Genomic DNA, 22,472 nt, shown 5'->3' on the forward strand with positions numbered 1-22,472 from the left:
CCGATTGGTTGGAGGACCCGCCGCCGGCTCGCTCGCTCCCTATTGGTCAGAAGCTCCCGTCAATCAGGCCGCGGGCCCGGGTCACGTGTCCCCGAGGAGCTCACGTACACCGTCCAACTGCCGCCGCTCGGTCCGGGGCCTCGCGGACTTTGAGGTTTTTTCTATTTCTCTTTATTCTCTCCCAATCCACCCCGCGCGATTCTCCACCCAATCGGAGCGGAGAAAACTCACTTTGCGTCACCGATCGCGACTCTGGACCCGACACCAAGGCCTTTCCCCGGAATGGCCCCGCGCCGACTCCGTCCGACAGGATCCGAGTGCGCAGGCGCAGCTCCGAGTGGGGGAGGGGGGCTGGTCGCCTCTGGGCATGCGCGGTTATTACCCTTGGTGACCGGCAGGGGTCGCTGTGTCGGACTCGGCCCAAACCGCCGTCCCGCGTGCGCATGCGCGGACTCTCGGCTGTCAACCAACCGCCAGAAGAGGGCGCTGGTGAGACCAGTGAAGGAAGAAAGACTTGCATTTCTATAGCGCCTTTCACCACCACCGGACGTCCCAAAGTAGTTTACAGCCAATGAAGTACTTTGCAGTGTAGTCACTGTTGTAATGTAGGAAATGTGGCAGTCAAAAAGCACACAGCAAGCTCCCACAAACAGCAATGTGATAATGACCAGATAATCTATCATTTTTTTATGTTGATTGAGGGATAAACATTGGCTCGGACACTGGGGATAATTCCCCTGCTCTTTCCCACATTACAACAGTGACTACTTCATTGTAGTACTTCATTGGCTGTAAAGCACTTTAGGATATCTGGTGGCACTATATAAATGCAAGTCTTTCTTTCCTGAAATAATGCAATGGGATCTTTTACATCCACCTGAGAGAGCAAACAGGGCCTCAATTTAACATCTCATCTGAAAGACGGCTCCTCCGACAGTGCCGCACTCCCTCAGCACTGCACTGGAGTGTCAGCCTGGATTTTTGTGCTCAAGTCTCTGGAGTGGGACTTGAACCCACAACTTTCTGACTCAGAGGCGAGAGTGCTACCCACTGAGCCACTGGCTGACACTAAAGAGCAAGCAGTTCTGACGAATGGTCATCGACCTGAAACGTTAACTCTGTTTCTCTCTCCACAGATGTTGCCTGACCTGCTGAGTATTTCCAGCATTTTCTGTTTTTATTAAAGAAACGAGGGAGTGATTGCTGACAGGAAGAATGTTGGGTCGTCCTGCGCATGCGCACCTCCCTGGCGGCTGAGGTGAAACACCGACTCGCCCCCACCTGAGCCGCGCACGCGTACCGGATGTTGCAGCTCCGCATGCACGGCCGGTGTTCCAACCGCGGGGTTTTGTGCGCTGAGCATGCGTGTTGCGGACCGATCGGGATGGGCGATTGTAGAGCAGGAGGGAGAGCGCGGGGGCCATGAGCACATGCGTGGGACTCAGAGTCAACAGAGTGCTTTCTGGAGCGTGGGGGCTTGTGGGTATTACAGCCGCCATTGCTGCTGATCCTTTCAACCAACCTGTGTAGCAGCTGGGGCCTGAAAATCAGCTTCACTGCCCCTAGGTTCGGAAAGGGGAAAATTAAACAACAGTTTGCCTCTGATCCTTTTCTGATCTCGATTTACAGGGTTATAAAAGTGGAGCAGTTACAGGCGGGAAGCTCAGACCAAACATCACGTCAAGATCTGACAGAGTCGCTGGATTCAGCAGGACCTGAATATCATCGGCCTTTGCACATGGAAGGAGAGAGCAGGGATCGCAACGCAGACAAACCGCACACGTGCTCAGTGTGTGGACGCGGATTCAGCCGATCGCCTGACCTGGTGAGACACATGCACCGTCACACCGGGGAGAAACCGGGTAAAGGTGGGGACGGCGGGAAGGGCTTCAGTTCCCCGTCTGTATTGGAAGTTCAACGGCGCAGTCACACCAGGGACAGTCTGTTTACCTGCTCCGTGTGTGGAAAGGGATTTGTTTGTTCATCCCACCTGCAAACACACCAGGGAGTTCACACTGAGGAGAGACCATTTCAGTGTCCTGACTGTGGGAAGAGCTTTAAAAGCCCCAGGGAACTAAAGCAACACCAACTTGTCCACACTGATGAGAGACCATTTCAATGTTCTGACTGTGGGAAGAGCTTTAAAAGCGCTCGGTATCTGAAGGGACACCAGCTTGTTCACACTGATGAGAGACCATTTCAATGTTCTGACTGTGGGAAGAGCTTTAAAAGCCCCAGGGAACTGAAGGGACACCAGCTTGTTCACACTGACGAGAGACCCTTTAAATGTTCTGACTGTGGGAAGAGCTTTAAAAGCCCCCAGGAGCTGAAGGGACACTGGCTCCTACACACTGGGGAGAGGCCATTCACCTGCTCCGTGTGTGGGAAGGGATTCACTCAGTCATCCAACCTGCTGGGACATCAGCGAGTTCACACTGACGAGAGGCCCTTTAAATGTTCTGACTGTGGGAAGAGCTTTAAAAGCACTGGGGAGCTGAAGGGACACCAGCGAGTTCACACTGGGGAGAGACTCTTTCAATGTTCTGAGTGTGGGAAGAGTTTTAAAAGCTCCGGGGAGCTCAAGAAACACCAACACCTACACACTGGGGAGAGGCCGTTCAGCTGCTGTGTGTGTGGGAAGGGATTCGCTCATTCATCCAACCTGCTGGCACATCAGCGAGTTCACACTGGGGAGAGGCTGTTCACCTGCTCTGTGTGTGGGAAGGGATTCACTCAGTCATCCAACCTGCTGACACATCAGCGAGTTCACACTGACGAGAGGCCCTTTAAATGTTCTGACTGTGGGAAGAGCTTTAAAAGCTCTGGGGATCTGAAGGGACACCAGCGAGTTCACACTGGGGAGAGACTCTTTCAATGTTCTGAGTGTGGGAAGAGTTTTAAAAGCTCCGGGGAGCTCAAGCTACACCAACACCTACACACTGGGGAGAGGCCGTTCAGCTGCTCTGTGTGTGGGAAGGGATTCGCTCATTCATCCAACCTGCTGGCACATCGGCGAGTTCACACTGGGGAGAGACCATTCACCTGCTCCATGTGTGGGAAGGGATTCACTCAGTCATCCAACCTGCTGACACATCAGCGAGTTCACACTGACGAGAGGCCCTTTAAATGTTCTGATTGTGGGAAGAGCTTTAAAAGCTCTAACATCCTTAAGGGACACCAGCGACTTCACACTGATCATAGAATCTAACAGCACAGAAGGAGGTGATTCGGCCCATCGTGTCTGTGCCGGCTCTTTGAAAGAGCTGTCCAATTTAGTCCCAAACCCCAGCTTTATCCCCAGAGCTCTGCAAACTTTTCCTCTTCAAGGACTCGTCCAATTACTGTTTGAAAGTTCCTGTGGAACCTGATTCCAGCATCCTTTCAGATGGTGCGTTCCAGATCTTAACAACCCTCTGTATGAAAACAATTCTCCTCATTTCACCTCTAGTTCTTTTAGTAACTATTTTAAATCTGTGACCTTTGGTTACCGACCCACTTGCCAGAGTGAACAGTTTCTCTCTACTTGCTCGATCAAAACCCCTCATCATTTTGAACACCTCTATTAGGTTTCCTCTTAACCTTCTCTGCTCTAAGGGGAACAATCCCAGCTTCTCCAGTCTCTCCACATAACTGAAGTCCCTCATCCCTGGTACCATCCTGGTCAACCTCCTCTGCACCCTCTCCAAGGCCTTGACATCCTTCCTAAAGTGTGGTGCCCAGAACCGTACACAAGACTCCAGCTGAGGCCAAAACCCTGCAGCTGTACAAAACCCTGGTTAGACCACACCTGGAGCACTGTGAGCAGTTCTGGGCACCACACCTTAGGAAGGATATATTGGCCTTGGAGGGAGTGCAGCGTAGGTTTACCAGAATGATACCTGGACTTCAAGGGTTAAGTTACGAGGAGGGATTACACAAATTAGGGTTGTATTCCCTAGAATTTAGAAAGTTAAGGGGTGATCTGATCGAAGTTTTCAGGATATTAAGGGGAACAGATAGGGAAGATAGAGAGAAACTATTTCCGCTGGTTGGGGATTCTAGGACTGGGGGCATAATCTAAAAATTAGAGCCAGACCTTTCAGGAGTGAAATTAGGAAACACTTCTACACACAAAGGGTGGTAGAAGTTTCGAACTCTCTTCCGCAAACAGCAATTGATGCTCGATCAATTGTTAATTTTAAATCTGAGATTGATAGGTTTTTGTTACCCAAAGGTATTAAGGGATATGGGCCAAAGGCGGGTGTATGGAGTTCGATCGCAGATCAGCCATGATCTCATTGAATGGCGGAACAGGCTCGAGGGGCTGAATGGCTTCCTCCTGTCCTATGTTCCTAACTAGTGATTTGTGAAGGTTTAGTGTAACTTCCTTGTTTTTGTATTCAATGGCACTATTTACAAAGCCAAGTATCCCATACGCTTTCTGAACCGCCTCACCAACTTGCCGTGGCACTTTCAAAGATTTGTGAATATGGACCCCCAGGTCCCTCTGCTCTTGCACCCCCTCAAAATAGTCCCATTTAGATTATACGGCCTCTCCCTGTTGTTTCTCCCAAACTGCATCACTTCACACTTATCCTCATTTAATTTCATCTGCCTTGTGTCTGCTCATTTCACAGTCTGTCTCTGTCCTTCTGAAGTCTGCTACTACTATACTCAAAACTTGGCAACGTAGTAAATACTATCATCCGTAAACTTTGAAATTGTTCACCTATACCCAAGTCCAGGTCATTTATATATAACAAGAAAAGCAATGGTCCTAATTCTGACCCCTGGGGGACCCACTGCATACTTCCCTCCAGTCAGAAAAACATCCCTCAGCACTGCTCACTGTCTCCTCTCCCTTAGCCAATTATATACACAAATTACCATCATCCCTTTAATTCCCTCTGCTTCTATTTTCAGAGTAAGTCTCTTATTGTAAAGTTTGTAGATATTATGGCGAATTAATACACAGACTACAAGAGTAACTTTAACAGGACTTTACTATTCGAAGGTCAGGGCGAATCTGCCCAATAAATCCTGACACAGCACTTATATACTGGTGTGGTCACCGTCGGTATTACAGTATACAGCAGCCAAGATAAAGTAGTGCCACACCTAAAATAGTTCTCTTAAAGGTGGACGGTTACATACAACAGTTCTCTTAAAGGTAGAACAGTTACATACACTACAATCCTCCCTTTTTAGCTTACAACATACTTATTCCCCATTAACATAACATCATCATAACATATATACAACTTATGCAAAACAGTTCACAGATTCAGTCTCTCTGGAGGCTTCCTGACTCTGTCCGGATAACGCCTCGGTGGTGTAGTAGTTTTCGGCGGGGTAGTAGGTTCTTCTGGCAAGGTCGATTCGGCTTGAAGGACAGTGTCAGGTTCATCTGATTCCAGTATTACCAGATCGGAGGTAGGTGCTCTGGGTATCTCTGCTTCAACATTAGCCGTGTAAGGTTGTGGAGTAGGTTGGTCCTTTGTGGATGACCCTATGATCTGGTCAACATGGCGCCTTATTATGCTGTCACCAATGTCCACGGTATACATCAGCGGCCCTAGCCTTTTCCCAATAGTTCCAGGCTGCCATTTCTCGGTACGGTAGTCCTGGGCCAAAACTTGTTGACCTATCTGAAAGGATCTAGTTGGCCTTTCATTCATGCCCTGAAATTGCCTGTTCTCTACGTCCCTTCTGACGTTTGGCTTAATCAAATCCAGCCGGCATCTTAGTCTTCTATTGAAAAACATCATGGCGGGAGTTTGGTTTGTGACCGCATGTGTTGCATTCCTGTACGCCAACAAGAAGTTATCTACCTTATGTTGTAGGTTGATGTCTTCATTACCCATGGCCTTTATGGCCTTCTTGAAGGTCTGGACAAACCTTTCAGCTAATCCATTGGTGGCGGGATGGTATGGGGCGGACGTGTAGTGCTTGACCCCATTCCTTTTTAAGAACTTCCTGAATTCTTCGGACACAAATTGCGGTCCATTATCAGAACAGATCTGTTCCGGCAGCCCATTCCTGGCAAATATGGTCCTTAATACTGTGATGGTTTTTTCCGTGGTGGTGGAGGACATCTTTATTACCTCCGGCCACTTGGAGTGTGCATCCACCGCGATTAGAAACATTGAGTCCATAAATGGACCAGCAAAGTCGACGTGTACCCTTTGCCAAGGAGATGAGGGCCTCTCCCGTGGATGCAGAGGAGCTTGTGGTGGCGCGGTTTGGACCTTCTGGCATCCTAGACAGCTCTTGGTTATTTCTTCGATGTCTCCATCAATACCTGGCCACCACACAAACGCTCTTGCTAGGTTCTTCATTTTCACTCCACCCAGATGCCCCTCGTGAAGCTCCTTTAGCACCTTATGCTGAAGTTTGGGTGGAATCACCACTCTAGATCCACACATCAAGGTTCCTCGGCACACTGACAGCTGTTCTTTTCTTTGCGAAAATGCGGGCAGCGTTGGTTCGCCATGTGCTGGCCATCCCTCCACTGTTAAATCGTAGACTCGTGAGAGAGTCGGATCATTTCTTGTTTCATTTTCGATCATCGAATTTGTTACTGGTAGACATTCCACTATGGATGAGTGGAACATCTCTACCGGGTCCACTGTAGCCGCCTCTTCTACTACTGGCAATGGTAGGCGCGATAACCCATCAGCATTTCCATGCTATTTGGACCTTTTGTATTCGATGTCATATTGGTGTGCCCCAAGTAACACGGACCACCTCTGTAGCCTTTGCGCTGTCATAGTGGAAACGGCCTTGTTAGGGTTGAATATGGACACCAACGGCTGGTGGTCTGTCAGTAATGTGAACTTCTTGCCCTGCAGGTAATGATTGAATTTCTTTACTCCCCACACAAGGCTGAGGGCCTCCCTATCTATCTGAGCATAATTTCGCTCAGCGGAGGTCAATGATCGGGACGCAAATGCGACTGGCCTTTCCGAGCCATTTGGTAACTTGTGTGAAAGTACTGCTCCAATTCCATAAGGGGAAGCATCACAAGCTAGACGAAGAGGTAACGTTGGGTTGAAATGAGCCAACACTTCCTCAGAGGTAATCAACACCTTGCTTCTGCGAAAGGCCTTCTTACAGTCCTCGCTCCACTTCCATGGTACTTCTTTCCGCAACAGAGCATTCAGCGGATGCAGCACCGTGGATAGATTTGGCAGAAACTTGTGGTAATAATTAATCAACCCCAGAAACGATCTCAACTGTGATACATTTTCCGGAGCGGGGGCCTTCACGACAGCTTCTATCTTGTCAGGTGACTTGTGCAGCCCCTCTTGGTCAATGACATGACCGCAGTACGAGATCCGTTTCTGGAAGAACTCACATTTCTGGTGATTAACTCAAAGGCCATATTCCTTCAACCTGGTGAGCACCAGTTTCAAATTTGCGAGGTGTTCCTCCTCGTCCTCTCCTGTAATCAGGATATCGTCCAAGTAACACTGAGTGCTTGGAATACCCTGTAAGACCTGCTCCATGGCCCTCTGCCAAATTGCTGGAGCCGAAGCTACTCCAAAAACCAGTCTATTATAACGATACAAGCCTCTGTGCGTGTTGATTGTGAGATACTGGCGCGACTCTTCCTCGACTTCCATTTGTAAGTATGCTTGTGCCAGGTCTATCTTGGTGAAGTGTTTCCCGCCAGACAATGAAGCAAAGATATCCTCAATCCGCGGAAGCGGGTATTGTACCATGTGAAGCACCGGATTAACTGTGATCTTGAAGTCTCCGCAGATGCGGACCTTTCCCGGTCCCCCTGGCTTGTTACTTGATGAAGACTTCATGACGGGAGCAATGGGCGTGGCCCACTCACTCCAGTCCACCTTAGACAGTACCCCTGAACGTTCAAGCTCTTCCAGTTCTGCCTCCACAGCAGGTCGTATCGCGTAAGGTACCGATCTGGCTTTGAAAAATTTTGGGCTTGCATGTTCTGCAATCTTGATTTTTGCTTTAATTCCTCTCCGTGTTCCCAGTCCTTGCTGGAATACCTCTTTAGCTTCGTCCAATATTCTGGACAACCGTTCAGGTTTGACATCTTCCTTTCCGGAATCTACCGTCATTGTGTTTAGTGAATGCCAGCCTATCTTTATTTTCCTGATCCACTCCCATCCCAGAAGTGGTGGACCTCCCTTGGGCAGCACATACATGTCCATCCCTTGGTGATCTTTGTCCTTGTATCTCACCTTGACTTTTATCTTTCCGATGGGGTATACTTTGTGCCCCGTGTATGTCTGCAATACTATCTCCGTATCCCGTAGGGGAATATGTTTGAATAACTTTTTGTAATCTTGCTTATTCATGACCGTCAACGCCGATCCGGTGTCCACTTCCATCTTCACTTGGACTTTTGCAATCTGTAGTGTGACCCAGATAGTTTGTTGGTCAGCTTCTTTACTCACATTGTGAATCCTCAGACTACCCAGTTCCTTGCTGTTGGAGTCTGAGTCCGAATTCTGTTCATCTGGACTCTTCCCAGTCACCTTATGTACCTTTCTGTACTTCTTCTGCGGTGACTTATTATTGCTGGTCTTCTTTCCTGACCGGCATACCTTAGCTATGTGACCAAGCTTGCCACATTTTCTACATTCCTGGTTTTTAAACCAGCATTGGTTCTGGTCGTGTGTTGTCTTCCCACAACGATAACATTTCGTTGTACCCAAAGTCATTTGATCCACACTGAGTACCGCTGTCTTCCGCTGCATTTCCGCCGTGCCTCTCACTGCGGCTTCGTGCGATGCTGCAATAAGGACAGCCTTATCAAGTGTAAGATCGTTCTCTTCGAGCAGTCGTTTTTGTGTTCCTTCCTTCGACATCCCGCACACGAACTTGTCTCTCAGTGCCTCTGTCAGATTTACCCCAAACTGACAGTATTTTGCTAGCCTACGCAGTTGAACCAGGTACTCCGCGTTGCTTTCCTCTTTTCGTTGCGTTCTCACGTAAAATTTAGATCGTTCCGCTAACATCAGCGGTGCGGGGTTAAAATGATCCTTCAGGACAGCAACAATATTAGCGAAAGACTGATCCGTCGGTTTAGCTGGTGATAGAAGATGCTTCAATAACCCGTACGTCTTCGCACCCATTGAGTTTAGTAAGGTTAGAGCTTTGTCATAATTTGCTATCTTATTGACCTTACAATATATCTCGATGCGTTCTACATACGTGGCCCAATCTTCCACATCGGAATCGAAACCGTTGATGTTACTACGCTTAGGCATCTTCACACTCTTCCTGAGAAACAACAACAAAATATTTCTTTAACTTTTTTTTTTCAAAATGGCGGTTTCCCGCGCTTGTCTTCTTTCCCCGCCCACTTTCAAAATGGCGGTTTCCCGCTTCTGTCTTCTTCCCCGCCTACTGGCGGCTTCCCGCGTTTCTTCCCCTGGCGGGAGGGGTAAGCTTTTCCCTCGGGCGACGACCGCTGGCTTTCGGGGTTCGCAGCCTGCGCGTCGGCTTCAGTGCGTTCCTTGTTCCCTTTTCTCGGCAGGGCAACCGGCGCTGGGTACAACCCGTTGACGGCGAACAGTTTCAGCCGCTGGGCTGGATCTCGCTCAGTCTCCCTCGCTCGGGCTCTGTCTCTCCCGCTCGCTCGGGCTCTGTCTCTCCCTCAGCGGCTTCCAATCGCGCCTCCCAGCCCTCTCGCAGTCCGGTGCTTTCCTCCCCGGCTGCGGCTGAGTTCTCCGTGATTTATTTATTTTTATATCTTCCCGCGCTTTACGATCCCGGTCGCAGCACCTCGTGGCCTCGGTAGCTGCCCGGCCTTTTTCGCCGGTCGCGGTCTAGCTGTCTCACGACGCCGTTGCGTCTCCCAGCCCGCTTGTACCGCGGCTTCCGTGCTCCACGCTGCCCCAGTCTCAGCGCCTCTGGGCCCGACTTCTGTCCGGCTCCTTTCCCCCGACCGTGGTCGAGTTCACCGCCCTTATCCTCTGTTTATTTATTTATTTTTTTATTTTCCCGTTACTCACAGTCACCGTGGCCGACTTGCTTCTCGTGCTGATCGGCTCACTCACCACCGTGGCAGAAGGGACAATCAGTGCCTGTTGCTGATGGAAGGCTTCGTGTCTGAATTCTTCCTTCTTCCTTGCTCTGCAGACTCGAGTTTTCTCTCAGCAGAACGACGAGGGCAGGTGCCTCTTCTCAACGCTCGTTAACTGCTTCGGAAGTATTGTTGCCACAGGGTAAGATCGAACTCGTCGCCACTGTAAAGTCTGTAGGTATTATGGCGAATTAATACACAGACTACAAGAGTAACTTTAACAGGACTTTACTATTCGAAGGTCAGGGCGAATCTGCCCAATAAATCCTGACACAGCACTTATATACCGGTGTGGTCACCGTCGGTATTACAGTATACAGCAGCCAAGATAAAGTAGTGCCACACCTAAAATAGTTCTCTTAAAGGTGGACGGGTACATACAATAGTTCTCTTAAAGGTAGAACAGTTACATACACTACACTTATGTGGTACTTTATCAAATGCCTTTTGAATGTCCATATATACAACATCTGCTGCACTACCTTCATCAACCCTCTGTTACTTCATCAGAGAACTCAATCAGGTTAATCAGACACGATTTACCTTTAGCAAATCCATACTGGCTGCCCCTTATTAACCCATGCTTCTCCAAGTGAGAATTAATTTTGTCCTTGACAATGGTCTCTAGTCGTTCACCCACCACTGACATTAGACTGATTGGCCTGTAGTTACCAGGTTTATCCCTCTCCGCTTTTTTAAACAGGGGTGTAACATTTGCAATCCTCCAGTCCTCTTGTCACCACTCCCATATATCTGAGGGAGTTTGAAAGATTGTGGTCGGAGCTTCTGCTATCTCCACCCTAGCTTCCCTCAGCAACCTAGGATGCATCCACCTGGACCGGGTGACTTGTTAATTTTGAGTGATGACAACCTATTTAGCACCTCCTTTCTATCCATTTTTATCCAATTTCTCTACTCCTCCCTCCTCTACTGCGACATTAACTTCATCCTCTTCTTTTGTGGAGACAAGGGTAGGCGGTGGTGTAGTGGTTATGTCTCGAGACTAGTAAGCCAGAGGCTCAGTCAAATGCTCTGAGGATATGGGTTCAAATCCCACCACGGCAGCTGGTGGAATTTAAATTCAATTCAATTTAATTCTGGAATTAAAAGTTAGTCTTAGTTATGGCGACCATGATACCATTGTCAATTGTTGCAAAAACCCATCTGGTTCACTAATGTCCTTTAGGAAAGGAAATCTGCCGTCCTTACCTGGTCTGGCCTACATGTGACTCCAGACCCACAGCAATGTGGTTGACTCTTAATGGCCTAGCAAGCCACTCAGTTGTAAACAACCGCTACGAATAAGAATAAAACCAGACGGCCTGGAACTCCCATCCTAACAGCATTGTGGGTGTACCTACACCATATGGACTGCAGCGGTTCAAGAAGGCGGCTCACCACCATCTTCTCAAGGGCAATTAGGGATGGGCACTAAATGCAGGCCTAGCCAGCGACGCCCACATCCCATCAATGAATTAAAAAAAAGATGCTAAGTACCCATTCAGTACCTCAGCCACGCCCTCTGCCTCCGTATGATGAGTTCCTAATCGGCCCCACCATTCCTTTAACTATCCTTTTACTTTTCATATGTTTATAAAAGATTTTTTAGTTCCCTTTTACATTACCCACTAATCTTTTCTTGTATTCTCTCCCCTGTGCCAGCTGTGGCTCAGTGGGCAGCACTCTCTAGGTGGGAGGGGCTAGGAGTGAACCAGGTGTTACTGGTTGCCTGATTGCAGCAGGGAGTTGGAGAGAGTTTGTAAAAAGTTGGTGGTGGGGTTTGGGGTTTTGTTTTCAGGTATTAGGGCCTTTTTGGCCCTCAAAAACAGCCAGATGGCTGCTGAGGGGTCCGGAGGGCCGGGCCCCTCAGAGGACAGTGTTCCCAAGAGGAATTTCATTAGGGAAGAAACTGTGGTTGGAAGGCAAAGAAAAAGGCCCAAAGATTTGGGCCGGGACCCCAGGAGGTTTGGTAAAGAAAACACGGTGGTGGTTCAGTGCGAGGATAAGGAGATACGAGCTTGGGATATTATCCAAGCCGTACATGAGGACTGTGGCGAGGGAAGCTGCTTTGCCTGCCGACCAGAGCCGAATGTTGGGTTCAAGGTGACGGTCAGTGGCCAAGAGGAGGTGGAAAGACTTTTACTCAGTTTGAAAGTTGGCGATAAGTTCTTGGAGGTATCTCTGCTATATTCGGAAGAGGTGGTGGTCTCATTCTTAAACTTGCCAGTTTATATTGAGGACGAAGTGCTGATCAAAAAGTTGGAGTCGTGGGACATTAAAATTTGCTCAACAATAAAGAGGAGATACTATCCAGGAACACGGGTAGCAGATGGAACCCGTTACATAAAGGTGCAGTTCCCAGAGGGGGTGAGGTCATTACCGTACAGCATGAAATTCGAGACACTGGAAGGAGTGCAGTACTTTCGAGTGCTGCATGATAACCAAGTGAAGCTTTGCTATTATTGTCTTGGACACACGACCATCTTGTAAGAAACTGTCCAGACTTGTACTGTTATAATTGCGGTGAGTCTGGACACATCACACGGAGCAGCAAGGCAGCGAGCTGTGAGGTGTGTCACAAAGGCCCCACCCGCTGTGAGTGTGAGGCACAAGGAAGCTCTGAGTGATGAGGAGATGGGAGAAGGAGCAGGAGATGTGAGTGGAACGGCTGGAGGAGCGGAGCAGTCGGAGGACACAGCTGGTAAATTGAAGGAGAAAAGAGCACAGGAAGAAGCAGAAAATTGCGGAGCAGAGAACAGGATGGAGATGGTGGAAAACACACCATGTACAGTGGAAAAGAACAAAGACAGCAGCGGGCAGCAAGGGTTGAGTGCAGACTCGAGCCTTAATATGGTTCAGCTCGCCCTAAAGAATCTGGTGTCCGCGGGAGGAGAGGAGGCGGGAGCGGGGTGCGTGGTAAATGTAAGTACTCCAAAGAAAGACGGGGAGTCGGACATCTCAGTGAGCAGGAGGGGGCAAGACAAGGAGAGGGTGCAAGAGGCAGGAGCCTTAAAGGGGCAGCAGGGCGGGATCGGTGAGACAAAGACGCCAGAAGGGAACAATATAGGTGCGCCATTGTCTCATAGAGAGAAGGATCAGGGGGCAAGGGTCAGAGGTGGAGATGAGGTCGAAGGGAGCGGCACAGTGGGAGAAACTGCGATAGCAGGAAGACTATGGGAGATGATGAATCTGACGGGGAGCAGGATTATGTATCTGACTGGGAGCAGGCACAGGGGGTTGCAGAAGAGCTTCAGTGTGAGGAATTAGAGGGGGACAGAGACATGGAAGTCGGGGATGGGGTGGCATCATGTGGAAAGGGAAAGGTTAGTGAGGGGCAGAAGCAGGGAGAAAGGGCAGCTCCTGGGCACAAACTTAATGCAAGGAAGAGGCTGAAACAGCAGGGAAGGTTCAAACAGGAGGTGAAAAGGAGTCGGAGGCTGCAGGAAAAAGCAACAGCTGGCCGAAAAGTTGGGAAGGAGCATGAGAGGAGGGAAGGGCCAGAGACTAAATGATGGGGAGATTATTGGGCATACTTCCCTTCTTCGGAGCCATGATTACATTGGTCTCGATTAATGTGAACGGACTGAGGGGTGAGAAGAAATTGCAGCAGTTGCAGCAGGGTTTTAAAGGCACGGACTTGTTGTGTCTGCAAGAAACCTTTTAGGATGAGGATATTCTAGAAAGAGTTCAGAAGGTTTGGAAAGGAGAGGTATTTGCAAGTTGTGCAAACAATAACCGTAGAGGGGTGGCTGTTTTGGTGAGTCCGTCCATAAAAGAGAACGTTGCCTTGGTGGACAAGGACACTGAGGGGAGATTTTTACGGCTAAGGGTAAAAATGGAGGAATTTAATTGCGATCTCTTTAATATCTATGCACCGAATGACCATTGCAAGTGTCGCGAGTTTTTTCGGGGGTTATTCACTGAAGCGGCAGAGGTGGAAAATCCTTGTATAGTGGGGGATTTTAATGTATTTTTATCTCGGATGGACCTTTAAGGATGATAACTCCAGAGGGATGATTGTAAAAATGATGGCAAATTTAAGTTTGAGAGACTTATGGAGGGACCGGAACCCCATAAAAAGGGAGTTCTCCAGAGCAGGTTGGGTGGGTGATGTTTTAAAACAGAGCCGAATAGATTTTGTGTTAATGCGGGAAGGGTTAAGTTCGGGGGTGATGGAGATTTATTATAAAAAGTATTTTTTAGTGATCACTCGGCTTTGGTTCTTAGAATTAGGAACAGCAGAGTTAAGATCGGTTCAGGGGTGTGGATTTTAAACAATCAACACCAGAAAGAAATTGCTTATAAAGAAGGGATTATAAATATAATAAAGAATGCTCAGAAGGAACCTTTGTTCTTGAAAGAAAGAAGAGTTTGGTGGGATAATTTCAAATATGAGGTAAAAGTTTTTTCGGTGCGTTATGTGAAAAAGAGGGCGGCAGCTAACCAGCGTCGAGAAGAGAATATAAATAAAAGGTTTACGGATGTCTGTAAAGCAGTTGACGGAGGGGATAAGGGAGCAGAGACTAAGTTCTGGGTGCTAAAGGAAGAGTGGGAATTATTGCAAGCTGAAAAATGCAAGGGGGCCATTCTCCGTGCAAAGGCTAGAGATGCATGGGAGGGCGAAAGATGCACTAGATATTTTCTAGAGCAAGAAAAGCTGCGACAGAGATTATCGTTAATTGAGGAGTTGAAGGTTGGGGAGAAGATCATTCATGAAAGTGAGGAGATTTTGGAGACAGCTAGCAGCTTTTATCAAGAGTTATATACTAAAGAAGACATTTCCAATTTGGAGATGGAGAAGGTTACTGCTTTTATTGAAGAGGGTTTAAAGGAGGATGAGAGAAGCACGTGTGATAAAGAAGTAGGATTAGCGGAAATAAAAGTAGCAATACGTGGAATGAAGGGGGGGAAAAGCCCAGGGTCCGATGGACTAAGTGCAGAATTTTATAAAGAATTTTGCGAGATTTTAAGTCCATTGCTCTTAGAAGTTTTTAAGGAAATTAAAATTGAGGGAAGCCTGGCCCCATCTATGAGGAGAGGGATCATAAGCTTAGCTTATAAAAATAAAGGGGATAGACGGGATCTGAAGAATTGGAGGCCCATCACATTATTAAATGTGGATTATAAGATCTTGGTGAGGGTTATGGCAAATTGTTTGAAGGAGGTGTTACCGCAGATAGTTTAGCCCTCTCAGTCCGATGGAGTCATAGGCCGGGACATCGCAGACTCTGTGGTCTCAATTCGAGGTGCGATAGAGCTCATGGAAGAGAGTGGGAGGGAGGCTTATGTATTAAAGGTAGATCAAGAGAAAGCCTTTGATAGGGTCTCTCATGAGTTTCTATTTAAAGGTTTTGGAAGCATTTGGTTTCAAGGAAAATTTCATTCAGTGGATAAGGATTTTTTATTCGAACATATTTAGCTGTGTTAAATGTAATGGGTTTTTTTCAAAGTATTTTCCGATATAGAGATCAGTGAGACAGGGTTGTCCCCTGTCCCCATTGTTGTACACATTGGTAGCAGAACCATTAGGTTACATGATGCGAAAGAAACAAGGTGTAGTTGGGATTGTGGTCCCCAGTTCTGGGCTGGTGTCGGTGATACACCAATATGCAGATGACACAACCTTAACATTGAGAAATGGGGAGTCAGTGAGGAAAGCTATGGAGGTAGTGGAGGAATATTGTAGAGCTTCAGGAGCCAGAGTGAATTATAGTAAGTCCCAATGCCTGGTTGCAGGGAGGGGTGGGGGGAATGGTTGGGGGAATTTCCCTTTAAGGTGGTGGAGGTTTTGGAAGTCTGGGGGTGCATATGGGGTGCAAGAAAGACAGGGATGAAGTAGATCAATTAAATTGGGAACCGAAGGTTATGAAAATTAAAAAGATTTTGGGAAGATGGGAAAGAAGGTGGTTGAAAGTGCAAGGAAGAGCGACAGTGGTGTCTGCTCTCCTGCTATCTAAGCTATGGTACTTATTGACGGTGGAGGATATTCCTGAGTGGGCAGAAAAGTCAATCCGAGAGGCTTGTGTGAGGTTTTTATGGGAAGGGAAACCAGCCTTGGTGGCTTACAATACCATCATTGGACGGAGAAATCAGGGAGGACTCAATTTCTCAGATATTGATATGAAGAAAAAATCCTTCAGAATCAAATGGGTGAAGAGACTTCTTCAGAAGTCAAATACAAGTTTTTGAAAGAGTTGTTTTGAGCATTTTTTAAAACAAAGTGGGATAGGAGGGCAGGGGATATTGTATATGGAATACAATAATATGTTTTGGAAATCGATTAAACTTCTCCCTAGGTTTTATAAGGGGGTTGTAGAGACTTGGGCCCAATTTTTAAAAAGTGTGCAGTTTATGCCCAAGGGGACTGAGGAATTTTTAGAACAGCCCTTATTTTTGAACAGGTGGGTCAACATCGAAGGAGAGGTTTAATTTAATCAAGCTTTTATAAAAGCTGGGATTATATCGGTGAAAGATGTGTTATACGAGGTGATTCCAGGTTGGTTGCCGGAAGCGATAGTGAGGGACATGGTGTGGGAGGAGGATCAGGAGGTAGAGGAAAAAGCAATAGGAATTATGTATGAGAAGATTGTGAGGGCAATGCCACAGGATTGGATGGAAGAAATAAATGCGGAAATCTCCAAAGGAAGTAAAATGCGTCCTGCTTTTCCAAGCTTTATACTGGAGAAAGGGGGAGAGTTGGTCCAATTTGACAACTGTAATACTCAAGATTTGTATGTGGTATTCAGAGAATGGAGATTCAAGACACCTGCTGGTCAGGAGTTTTGGCAGAGTATAAACCCACAGCTGGACTTGAACAGGATTTGGAAGGGAGTGTGGGTGAATTTTAAATGTCCAGAGTGGATTGAACTGGATTTCAAATTGGCACATAAATGGATTTTTACCGTGACGGTCTTGTGCAAGATTGGGCGAGTGGAGGCGGCAACTTGCCCAGTGTGTGGGACACGGGATGAGACTCTGTCCCATTTACTGGTGTTATGTCCGCAGTTAAATGACTTTAAGCACTATGTTCGACAGTTGTGTGAAGCTTTTTTGCTGGGTGGGGACCGAAGAGCGAGAATGGGAATCCCGTGGGACTCAATTTTGAGATGGGGATTGCAGGAGAATCTGCCCGAGTCTAGGGGAGCGGAAATTAATTTAATGTTCAGTTTGGCTAGATTCGTGATTGTGCAAAGAAGGAATGCTCTGTTTTTTAAGGGGAGGAGAATCAATCTAAAAGAGTCTTTTAAATATAAGCTAAAAGATCATTATATGGCTCTGTGGATGTTTTATTCAGAAAGGAATTTAAGGACAGTATTTTACAACCAATTTTTAAAGTACAATCGATTAATATATGTTACAGGAGACAAATTAAACTTCAGGTTTTGATGTTAAAATGTGGTGGCGGAATGGCTGTGCAGAGCGGCGGAATTGATTTGTATCATACAATGAAATGATCAAGATGTTGTAAATGTTCTTAATGTTCAATAAAGTATATTTATAAAAAAAAGTGGGTCTCACTCTCGCCTCTGAGTCAGAAGGTTGTGGGTTCATGGTCCCACTCCAGAGACTTGAGCACCAAAATCCAGGCTGACACTCCAGTCAGTGCTGTGGGAGTGCTGCACTGTCGGAGGTGCCGTCTTTCGGATGAGACATTAAACTGAGGTCCCGTCTGCTCTCTCAGGTGGATGTAAAAGATCCCATGGCACTATTTCAAGAAAGAAACATAGAAACATAGAAGATAGGAACAGGAGTAGGCCATTCGGCCCCTCGAGCCTGCTCCGCCATTCAGTGAGATCATGGCTGATCATCCAAATTCAATACCCTGTCCCTGCCTTCTCCCCATATCCCTTGGTCCCTTTAGCCTTAAGGAATATATCCAACTCCTTCTTGAATATATTTAATGAACTGGCCTCCACCGCCCTCTGTGGCAGAGAATTCCACAGGTTCACCACTCTCTGGGTGAAGAAATTCCTCCTCATCTCAGCCCTAAATGGCTTACCCCTTATCCTTAGACTATGACCCCTGGTTCTGGACTCCCCGGCCATCGGAAACATCCTTCCTGCATCTAGTATGTCTAGTCCTGTTAGAATTTTATAAGTTTCAATGAGATCCCCTCTCATTCTTCTAAACTCCAGTGAGTATAAGCCCAATCGACACAAACTCTCCTCATACGTCATTCCTGCCATCCCAGGTATCAGTCTGGTGAATCTTCGCTGCACTCCTTCCATGGCAAGAACGTCCTTCCTCAGATAAGGCGACCAAAACTGCACACAATACTCAAGGTGCGGTCTCACCAAGGCCCTGTACAACTGCAGCAAGACATCCTTGTACCTGTACTCGAACCCTCTTGCTACGAAGGCCAACATACCATTTGCCTTCTTAACCGCCTGCTGCACCTGCATGCTTACCTTCAGCGACTGGTGCACAAGAACACCCAGGTCTCTTTGCACTTCCCCTTCTCCCAATCTATTGCCATTCAAAAAATAATCTGCCTTCCTGTTTTTGCCACCAAAGTGGATAACCTCACACTTATCCACATTATAGTGCATTTGCCATGTTTCTGCCAAATCACCCAACCTGTCCAAATCGTACTGGAGTTTCACGACATCCTCCTCACAGCATACCCTCCCACCCAGCTTTGTGTCGTCTGCAAATTTGGAGATATTACATCCAAATCCCTTGTCCAGATCATTAATATATATTGTGAACAGCTGGGGTCCTAGGACCGATCCTTGCGGTACCCCACTAGTCACTGCCTGCCACTCGGAAAACAACCCATTTATTCCAACTCTTTGCTTTCTGTCCGCCAACCAGTTCTCTATCCAAGTCAATACCTTGCCCCCAATCCCATGTGCCTTAATTTTGCACGCTAATCTCTTATGCGGGACCTTATCGAAAGCCTTCTGAAAGTCCAAATTCACCACATCCACTGGTTCTCCCTTATCTATTTTACCAGTTACATCCTCAAAAAATTCCAGTAGATTAGTCAAGCATGATTTACCTTTTGTAAATCCATGTTGACTTTGTCCGATCCTGTCACTGTTTTCCAAGTGCTCTGATATTACATCTTTTATAATGGACTCTCGCATTTTCCCCACTACCGATGTCAGGCTTACTGGTCTATAATTCCCCGCTTTTTCTCTACCACCTTTTTTGAATAGTGGGGTAACATTAGCTACCCTCCAATCCATGGGTACTGTTCCAGAGTCTATCGAGTTCTGGAAGATGACCAGCAATGCATCAACTATTTCTAGGGCCACTTCCTTAAGTACCCTAGGATGTAGATTATCAGGCCCTGGGGATTTATCGGCCTTCAGTCCCATCAATTTTCCGAACACCATTTCCCTACAAATACTGATTTCTTCCAGTTCCACCCTTTCATCAGACCCTATATTCCCCGGCATCTCTGAGAGAAAGACTTGCATTTGTATAGTGCTTTCATAACCACCAGATGTCTTGAAGTGCTTTATAGCCAATGAAGTACTACAATGAAGTAGTCACTGTTGTAATGTGGAAAAGAGCAGGGGAATTATCCCCAGTGTCCAAGCCAATGTTTATCCCTCAATCAACATAAAAAGATAGATTATCTGGTCATTATCACATTGCTGTTTGTGGGAGCTTGCTGTGCGCTAATTGACTGCCGTGTTTCTTACATTACAACAGTGACTACACTTCAAAAGTACTTCATTGACTGTAAAACACTTTGGGATGTCCGGTGGTGGTGAAAGGTGCTATATAAATGCAAGTCTTTGTTTCTTCACTGATCTCACCAGCGACCTCTTCTAGCTGATGGTTGATTGACATTACAAGAGGATTTGAGCACAGGACTAAAGAAGTCTTACTCCAATTGTACAAGGCCTTGGTGAGACCACACCTGGAGTACTGGGTACAATTTTGGTCTCCTTACCTAAGGAAGGATAAACTTGCCATAGAGGGAGTGCAACGAAGGTTCACGAGATCGATTCCTGGGATGGTGGGACTGTCGTATGAGAAGAGGTTGAGTAAACTAGGCCTGTATTCTCTTGAATTCAGAAGAATGAGAGGGGATCTTATTGAAGCATACACAATTATTACAGGGCTTGATAGGGTGGATGCTGGGAGAATGTTTCCCTTGGCTGCGGAGTCTAGAACCAGGGGCCACAGCCTCAGGATAAAGGGTCGGCCATTCAGGACTGAGATGAGAAGAAATTTCTTCACACAGAGGGTGGTGAATCTTTGGAATGCTCTACCCCAGAGGACTGTGGAGGCTCAGTCATTGGGTATATTCAAGGCTGAGATCGATTTTTGGACTCTAGGGGAATCAAGGGATGTGGGGATCGGGCCGGTGAATGGAGCTGAGGTGGATGATCAGCCATGATCTCATTGAATGGTGGAGCAGGCTCGAGGGGCCGAATGGCCACTCCTGCTCCGACTGGGGACAGCCAATAGTCCGTGCATGCGCATGTGGGACGGCGGTTTGGGCCGAGTCCGGCACAGCGACCCCTCCCGGTCACCAAGGGTAATAACTGCGCATGCCCAGAGGAGACCAGCCCCCTCCCCCCACTCGGAGCTGCGCCATCGTGGTCGGATCCTGCCGGACGGAGTCGGTGCGGGACATTCCGGGGAAAGGCCTTGGTGTCGGGTCCAGAGTCGCGATCGGTGACGCAAAGTGAGTTTTCTCCGCTCCGATTGGGTGGAGAATCGTGCGGGGTGGGGGAGGAGGGGTGGATCGGGAGAGAATAAAGAGAAATAGAAAAACCTGAGAGTCCACGAGGCCCCGGACCGAGCGGCGTCAGTTGGACGGTGCACGGGACCGAGCGGCGTCAGTTGGACGGTGCACGTGATCTCCTCGGGGACACGTGACCCGGGCCTGCGGGCTGAGTGACAGGAGCTTCTGACCAATAGGGAGCGAGCGGGGCAGGGCTGGAGGAGTGAGCCGGCGGCGGGTCCTCCAACCAATCGGGGAGCCCGAGGGGCGGGACTAGCGCCGGCTGATTGTCTGATCCGCAGGGCAGCGAGTTTCTCCAGTCCCTTGTTCAGGGCCCGGGGCCAGGGGAGGCTGTGGGCCTTTATTCCCCTCATTGGACACAAGGCTCTTTGGCTCACAACACACTGGCTCAGGTTTTAATAGAGACTTTTTATATTCATCAATAAAAGCAGATAAACCCCGTGCTTCTGTGGAACAAACTTTCTAATATTTTATAGAATCAGAGAATGGTTGCAGCACAGAAGGAGGCCATTCAGCCCGTCGAGCCCGTGCCAGCTCTCTGCAAGAGCACTTCAGCTAGTCTCACTCCCCGCCCTTTCCCCGTAACCCTGCAAATTTCTTTACCTCAGGTTTGCGAGGGGGCGAATGGCCAGCTCCTGCTCCTATCTTCTATGTATCTATTATCCGAGATGCAGGTAGGCCCCACAGTGGTGGCGGACCTGTGTGGAGCGAGGCGGCGGTGATATAAAGAGCAAAGTGGAGCAGGTAGGCCCCACAGCGGCGGCGGACCTTTGAGGAGCGAGGCGGTGATATAAAGAGCGAGGCGGCAGAGCAGGTAGGCCCCACAGTGGGGGCGGACGGTGATATAAAGGGGGGAAAACTCTCCATTGGTTGGAATCATACCTAGCACAAAGGAAGTTGGCTGTGGTTGTTGGAGGTTATTCATCTCAATCACATGACATCTGCAGGAGTTCCTCAGGGCAGTGTCCTAGGCCCAACCATCTTCAGATGTTTCATCAATGACCTTCCCTCCATCATAAGGTCAGAATTGGGGATGTTCGCTGATGAGTGCACACTGTTCAGCACCATTCGAGACTCGTCAGATACTGACGCAGTCCGTGTCCATATGCAGCAAGACCTGGACAACATTCAGACAGGCAAGTAACATTCGCACCACACAAGTGCCAGGCAATGACCATCTCCAACAAGCGAGACTCTAACCATCTCCCCTTGACATTAAATGGCATTACCATCGCTGAATCCCCCACTATCAACATCCTGGGGGTTACCATAGATCAGAAACTGAACTGGACCAGCCATATAAATACTGTGGCTACAAGAGCAGGCCAGAGGCTGGGAATTCTGCAGTGAGTGTCTCACCTCCTGACTCCCCAAAGCCTTTCCACCATCTCCAAGGCACAAGTCAGGAGTGTGATGGAATACTCTCCACTTGCCTGGATGAGTGCAGCTCCAACAACACTCAAGAAGCTCGACACCATTCAGGATAAAGCAGCCCACTTGATTGGCACTCCTCCACCACCGGCGCACTGTGGCTGCAGTGTGTACCATCTACAAGATGCACTGCAGCAACTCGCCAAAGCTCCTTCAACAGCACCTTCCAAACCCGCGACCTCCACCACTTAGAAGGACAAGGGCAGCAGACACATGGGAACATCACCACCTACAAGTTCCCCTCCAAGTCACACACCATCCTGAGTTGGACCTGTATCGCTGTTCCTTCAC

The 22,472-nt window shown here is 48.0% G+C and overlaps 1 protein-coding gene across 1 annotated transcript in view; it reads left to right on the top strand.

Moving 5' to 3' along the window:
• LOC147093372 (uncharacterized) overlaps positions 1–22,472 on the top strand; it is a 74,171-nt gene that overhangs the window by 34,630 nt on the left and 17,069 nt on the right. The window contains exon 2 of the mRNA XM_085974197.1: positions 1,927–3,146. Within this exon, the coding sequence (XP_085830323.1) occupies positions 1,927–3,146 (1,220 nt within the window). The remainder of the gene's footprint in view (positions 1–1,926; positions 3,147–22,472) is intronic.

Source organism: Somniosus microcephalus, unplaced genomic scaffold (genome assembly GCF_052327205.1).
Source record: "Somniosus microcephalus isolate GS21.2 unplaced genomic scaffold, FLI_Smic_1.0 unresolved_chr1, whole genome shotgun sequence".
Taxonomy (NCBI): Eukaryota; Metazoa; Chordata; class Chondrichthyes; order Squaliformes; family Somniosidae; genus Somniosus; species Somniosus microcephalus.